Source organism: Solanum verrucosum, unplaced genomic scaffold (assembly GCF_900185275.1).
Source record: "Solanum verrucosum unplaced genomic scaffold, falcon-dt-bn FXZP01000080.1, whole genome shotgun sequence".
NCBI classification, from domain to species: Eukaryota; Viridiplantae; Streptophyta; class Magnoliopsida; order Solanales; family Solanaceae; genus Solanum; species Solanum verrucosum.
Genome location: NW_026020097.1, coordinates 1,304,508 through 1,311,735, shown reverse-complemented (window position 1 = coordinate 1,311,735; position 7,228 = coordinate 1,304,508). Strand labels below are relative to the sequence as shown.

At 35.7% G+C, this 7,228-nt stretch overlaps 1 protein-coding gene and 1 long non-coding RNA gene across 2 annotated transcripts; both read left to right on the top strand.

The window, feature by feature from the left end:
- LOC125824803 (beta-galactosidase-like) lies at positions 1-6,479 on the top strand. Its single transcript, XM_049504149.1, is given in 20 exon segments — positions 1-172; positions 835-930; positions 1,443-1,555; positions 1,633-1,699; positions 1,779-1,871; positions 2,168-2,311; positions 2,412-2,500; positions 2,586-2,691; positions 2,799-2,886; positions 3,035-3,153; positions 3,243-3,407; positions 3,608-3,783; positions 3,879-3,887; positions 3,889-3,983; positions 4,096-4,205; positions 4,289-4,399; positions 4,921-5,031; positions 5,157-5,362; positions 5,739-6,072; positions 6,323-6,479. Coding segments are annotated over 20 exon segments (2,508 nt in total). The 5' UTR covers positions 1-7; the 3' UTR covers positions 6,434-6,479.
- Positions 6,480-6,737: 258 nt separating this feature from the next.
- On the top strand, positions 6,738-7,001 carry LOC125824804 (uncharacterized). The gene is made up of 2 exons (XR_007442815.1): positions 6,738-6,826; positions 6,943-7,001. It is a non-coding gene; the product is annotated as an uncharacterized LOC125824804 (long non-coding RNA).
- The last annotated feature ends 227 nt before the right edge of the window (positions 7,002-7,228 follow it).

Below are 7,228 nucleotides of genomic sequence, written 5' to 3'. Positions count from 1 at the left end.
GTGTAAAATGATGAGAATAAATGTGTCACTATTGCTCTTTGTAGTATTTTTTTCATTGGTTTCTTCCTCAGCGAGAGGTAGTGTCACGTATGATGATAGAGCCATAGTAATCAATGGGAAGAGAAGAATTCTTATTTCTGGTTCTGTTCACTATCCAAGAAGCACTCCCGAGGTACCATACTACGTTCGTTTCAATTTGTTTGTCTTAGTTACAATTTGGACGGTTAAAGAATTTTTTTTTAATCATAATTTTTATAAATATTTTGAATAGTTAACTATACTGACTCGTGATACTTTTTCGGGAAAAAGGTGTGAAATATATTCGAACTTTGACCGAAATTGTTGTAACAATCCCAGACTTACGGTAGGACCTATTACCCCTACACTATTTAGTAGTGTATTATAAAGATATATAGGTGCCCAGCGCACCTATATATCTTTAAAATACACTATTAAATAGTGCAGGGGGGAATAGATCCTGCCATAAATTTGAGATTGTTACAACAATTTCGGTCTAAGTTCGGACATATTTAGAACCATTTTCCCTACTTTTTAAGTAATTTCTCAAATTTTATTTCAAATTGTATGTTTGAATTCACTAATGAAATTTAGTTAGTTTGACTCTCATACTCTGAATCAAGATAAACAAATTGAAACAAAGGGAGTAGTATTATCATTTTCAATATTTTCATTCTTGACCAATAGATATGTCTAATTTTTGGTCTAAAACTATATATCTTCTAAAATATAGTTGTCTTGTTTAGCTGTAATTTTTATTTGTCATTATTACTTTTTCTTGTCTCAAAAAATCCTTTTTACTGATGGTAATTGCAGATGTGGCCTGATCTTATACATAAGGCTAAAGATGGAGGCTTAGATGTTATTGAGACTTACGTGTTCTGGAATGGGCATGAGCCTTCACCAGGAAAAGTAAATGTTTTCATCTCTTTTAAGAGTTTTGGGCAAAAATTATTTCTTTTTTAAGAGCGTAGATTTATTTTAGTCCTTCAAATATAAACTGAGAACTTTTCATCTCTTAATTTTGCTACTCTACTTTAGATCTCCTTAAAGGTGTTAAACTCATGTGACACCAAATATAAAACTCATCTGACAAACTCATTCTCCTGTCGCACCTAGAGAAAATGGTTACTATTTTCGTGTAGGATAAATTATTGTGTTCTAAAGTATTGTCTTCTAATATAAATAGTTATTATTAAAGGCAAGAAGAAATAAAATGTGTATCAATCAAGAAAGCAATAGCACTATCAGTTGAAATTTGTACCTTGTCGTTAATTTTTTAACATGGTTATGTTAGGGAGATCACAAGTGCTAAGGAATTAAAATTGCTCAGGTTGTATTTGAAGAACCAAAATGAACTTAAGGATAATTTTAGTCCAAAATTACTGGCTCTTTTAACTTTACAATTTCTTTTTTTTCTTCAGTTTAATTTTGAGGGAAGATATGATCTGGTTAAATTCATTAAACTAGTACAACAAGCTGGACTTTATCTCAACCTCCGCATTGGCCCTTACATATGTGCAGAATGGAACTTTGGGTAAAAATCTACTCAACAATATATAACTTTTTGAGTTGAAATTTCTTTCTGTTTTTATAATCTTGTTTTTGGTGTAGGGGTTTTCCTGTTTGGTTAAAATATGTGCCAGGAATGGAATTTAGAGCAGATAATCAGCCTTTTAAGGTTTGTATCAAATTCTAACTGGATTTAATGTAATTTGTTTTGTTTCTGTTTATGTTTTACTGGTTGAACTATGATGAAGGTTGCTATGCAAGGATTTGTTGAGAAAATTGTCAACATGATGAAGTCAGAGAATTTGTTTGAACCTCAAGGAGGACCAATTATTATGGCACAGGTTTGAAAATAATGTTTATGGCTTGTCTTTACTGTGTCTTCAGAGGAATATGTCCTATGTTCTTTTAGGAGTCTTTTTAGTTCTAGTAAATAATTTTTAAACCTAATAAGCAAAAGGTTTTATGGTCCGGAACTCTTATACTAACAAACTTTGATTTGCCACTACTTAATTGGGACTGAGGCGTAGTTATTGTTGTTATTTCAATTCATGGTTTTTGTTTTTCCTAATTTTCTGTGCCCAACTTGAAAATGATGTTTAAAAAAGCAAGTTTGTTACTTGATGAAATGTGGCAACAGATAGAAAATGAATATGGACCAGTAGAGTGGGAAATTGGTGCTCCTGGTAAACCTTATGCAAAATGGGCTGCTGAAATGGCTGTAGGTCTAGACACTGGAGTCCCATGGATCATGTGTAAGCAAGAAGATGCACCTGATCCTGTTGTAAGCTATTTTCACTCTTCTCTTAATCATCTATATATCTTGACAGTATTTTGGCCCAATTGGGCTTTCTTTCAATCCTTTTTTCTTTTCCTTGCTACAGATAGATACTTGCAATGGTTTCTACTGTGAAAATTTTAAACCTAATAAACCCTACAAACCTAAAATGTGGACAGAAGTCTGGACTGCCTGGTAAGTTCGACGAATTCAACCGTATGAGTGGAACTGCTTCTGTTCAGTTGAATCTCTATCAAATTTTCTATCCTTCTATGCATAGGTATACCAAATTTGGTGGTCCAGTTCCTAGGCGACCTGCTGAAGATATGGCATTTGCAGTTGCAAGGTTTATACAGAATAATGGTTCATTCTTCAACTATTACATGGTTAGTTAATCATTTTATTTTATGCAAACTTACCAGTTAAGAGGATTTTATAACTGATAAGAACTACTTTTATCTTTTTTCATATAATTATATCGTCTTGGCTGCAGTATCACGGGGGAACAAATTTTGGCCGGACAACTGCAGGCCGTTTCATTGCCACTAGTTATGATTATGATGCTCCATTGGATGAATATGGTATGAAACAGAAACACAACTAAACAAGTAAAAGAATTATGTACTCTCAGATTTCATAATCATCTGTGCAACCAAAAGAAACGGCATTAAATTTTTTTTCTAGCAAGCAGGAACTGTTACATGCTTGACTAGCTCTATGGTATAACAGGGCTGCTGAATGAACCAAAATATGGGCACTTGAGAGACTTGCATAAAGCTATAAAGCTCTCTGAACCAGCCTTGGTTTCATCCTATGCAAAAGTCACTTGGCTCGGAAAATATCAAGAGGTTACTGATGTAGACAATTCTAATTTTCTAGATGAATTTAACATCTTGATTTCTTCAAAAACTGATTTAGCTGTTGACATCAAACACAGGCTCATGTGTATAGCTCGAAATCTGGCGTTTGTGCTGCATTTTTGTCCAACTATGACCCAACTTTTTCAGTTAAAGTCACTTTTCAGAATATGCAATATGACCTGCCTCCATGGTCCATCAGCATTCTTCCTGATTGCAGAACTGCTGTCTACAACACTGCTAGGGTAATGAAACAGGATCCTTCTTTGAACCTACAAAAAAACCATTTTTTAGTATTGCAGGTATTAATGTTTGCAACCTAGAAAAACATGATATCATCCAGGGCCAGATTAATATATTCAAAAATGCAGTCACAATAAACGTATTTGAAAAATATATGAATATTCTGGACCAAAAGTTTTAACATCCTCTGTAATTGCTGCAGATTAGCTCCCAAAGCTCTCAGATGAAGATGACACCTATTGGTGGTGGATTATCTTGGGAGTCATACACTGAAGAAACTCCCTCTGCTGATGATAGTGATAAACTTTCAACCAGTGGACTATGGGAGCAGATAAATGTTACTAGGGATTCCTCAGACTATTTATGGTACATGACAGAGTAAGTATTTTTATATCTTTACCTTTCTTAAATCATGTTCCAATTTCACTTGCTACTTGGATATCGACAATAATCATTCTGTGTGCTTCCTCCAGTGTAACTCTCTGATGAAGGATTTCTAAAGAATGAAAAGGAACCTCTTCTAACTGTTATGTCTGCTGGTCACGCCTTGCACGTCTTCATCAATGGCCAACTATCAGGTACTTGGACCTGCAGCCTATTGGACAACATGGCAGAATGGTGTTGTTGATAAATGCATCTATTACGCCTATTCTTATCACCATTTGGTTTTTATATTTTGCCATGTGGTAGGAGCCGTTTATGGAGGATTGGAAAACCCAAAGTTGACATATAGTGGCAATGTGAAACTAAGAGCTGGTATAAATAAAATTTCTATGCTCAGTGTTGCTGTTGGTCTCCCTGTGAGTTTTCTACATCCTGTTTCTCTGTTTTCTAGAATTAGCAATTGTAATTCTACTTCTTATGTTGTTTAAGTCCAATCCAGAATGTTGGATTGCATTTTGAGACGTGGAACGCCGGAGTGCTTGGTCCAATCACATTAAGTGGTCTCAATGAGGGTACAAGAGATTTGACAAAACAAAGATGGGCATACAAGGTTTGCTAACTACTTCTATTACTCTCGTTTACCAAGGGGTCAGTCTAGATTCCCAAGCCTGATTTAAGAAGATAACAAGAAGCTTTGCATATGTAATGCTTGAGGAGAGAAACAAAGCTAAAGGACATATGCATCTATTAAGTCTATTCTATGTTTTATTCTCTGTCCTATTTCCGGTTCCCCTTGAAGATTAATTGCAACCATGCCTAGTGTCAGGATAAAATATGACAAAGCCAACTTTTGTTTGTTAGATGTACATTCATGTGTAGCCCTAGGAAAGTGTAATATTTATGTTTAGCTTTATTGTTTTGCCTAGATAGCTTGCTATTATGTATGCCAGGGGTTAGGTCTTGACCACCCGCCCCCGCCGTTTGTGTTTCATAATTGGTATACAACACTTCCAGGATTAATTCCTGGAATAGTTTTTTTTTTTTTCTTTTTTAAATGCAACCATGAGGATAAGAGGATAAGATTTTTGTCCCTTAATATCAATAAAACCTGGTGATTTTCTATTTTTGCAGGTTGGTATGAAAGGTGAAATGTTAAGTCTTCACACTTTAAGTGGGAGTTCCTCTGTTAAATGGGTCAAGGATTTGTTGCTGGCTCAAAAGCAGCCCCTGACTTGGTACAAGGTAAGATTATTACTGGTGTAATACAGGGTCTTGGTAATATAAAAAATATAAAAAAAGACTTTTACATGTTTTTATCAGTTTTATGATCCTCAAAAATCATGCTGTAGCACTAATACCTTTTCCAGGCTACATTTGATGCACCTGAAGGAAATGACCCACTAGCTTTGGATATGGGAAGTATGGGAAAAGGTCAAATATGGATAAATGGCGAAGGCGTAGGTCGCCACTGGCCTGGATACATAGCACGCGGCGACTGTGGTGAATGCAATTATGCAGGACTCTACAGTGAGACAAAGTGTCAGACCAACTGCGAGCAGCCTTCTCAAAGATGGTAAGGGTCTAAGGGATTTCCTAAAGTCCAGCCTTTATGGCAATTCTCTTTTTTATTTGTGGAGTAGTAGTCCAAATTTTGGGGGAAAGTTTCACATGACAATCTCACCCAGTAAGAGCAAAAGTCAAAACCAGAAAGAGATGAGAGAGACATTTTGTGTCTCTTATTCCTTAAGATATACTGCTTAAAAGTCAAATCTACCGAGTAATTCCTAACACAAATGTATTTCAAACAAGGTGCTAAGGGGAAGAAAAGAGAAACACAAGAAGCTTGAAGGAATATGATACTATAACTTTTGATGAAAATTATGATACTATAACTTTAGCTTCTTGTTTGAAAGAAAATACAACTATCATTATGAAACTGTTAATTTCAGGTATCATGTCCCGCGATCATGGCTGAAACCAAGAGGGAATCTGTTGGTAATGTTTGAAGAATGGGGAGGTGAGCCAGAAGGAATTTCTTTGGCTAAAAGATCAACAACCAGAGTTTGTGCTGATATTGTTGAAGGACAACCAAGTCTTAAAAGTTGGCATATGGCAACTTCAGGAAAATCTAACAGTTTGCAACTAAAAGCTCATTTACGGTGCCCAGCTGAGCTGAAAATCTCAGACATACAGTTCGCAAGTTACGGATTACCACAGGGAACTTGTGGAAACTATCACGAAAGTAGCTGCCATGCTCATAAGTCCAATGATGCATTTGAAAAGGTATTGTCCATTCCTGTTCGCATTACAACTTACAAGTATTTAGACTTCATTTAAACCAAGGATTAAAGGTTTTCCTGCAGACTGATGGCTGCTATTTTCTGGCGGTCATTCAAACTTCTGTATTTTAGTTTGTTTCTAAAAAGAATGAGTTTAACATTGTATTGATCTCATTCATTTATCATCACTGACTAATCTGAAAGTGTCATTGTTCATTTGTACTTTCTCTGAAATTTAATATGGGATATTGCAGAACTGCATTGGACAGCAATCTTGTTCAGTAAATGTAGTGCCTGAGATCTTTGGAGGAGATCCATGTCCAAATACCTCTAAGAAACTAGCTGTGGAAGCTATGTGCAGCTAAAAGTGGCAAAGATTTTTATAGGAAACTAATGGAGAAACGCCTCATTTCAGTACAGGTACTCAGATTACAGAGGGCATAGCTTTGTAATTATCCTTGCTTCTCCGCAAGCTTTAATTTCAGAAGTTCCACAAAAGCTGTCCATTTATCGATTGAAGAAATTGTACAGCATCTTGTATACCATACATCACTATGACTTTTAAGTATCCATACAAATAAATTTCATGTATACATACGTACACAACAAATTTGTGGGTCACTGGCCACCCTTCCACCGAATTGCTGAAAACCAGGCCGGGAGAGGAGTAAAGCTTCTTGTGAAATGACACAAGTTGCAAGGGAGCCAACTTCCATTTTTCTGTGTAATAACTTTATTGTCCACAACTGTGTCAGTAGGTTCGCTTATTTCTATAGCTTAGCATCAAAGCTTCTTGTGAAATGACATAAGTTGTAAGGGGGCCAACTTCCATTTTTCTTTGTAATAACTTTATTGTCCACAACTGTGTCAGTAGGTTAGCTTATTTCTATAGCTTTGCATCCTTTTGTGTTTGCCTTAATATTTAAGTCCTACTACATGTTCATTTGATTCATTAAGATGGATGCCAATATCAATTTCATATCGTAAAGATCATTTATGTCTCAAGTTGATCAACATTTATAGTTTTCCTGGAAGAGGCGGGTTTCTTAATCTTAAAAAAGCATTTACTACCCGGAGCAGGGGCGGACCTACCCTATTAGGAGGGGGTCCACGTGCACCCATTAATCTCAGAAAAACTTTATATATGTGTATATATTTTG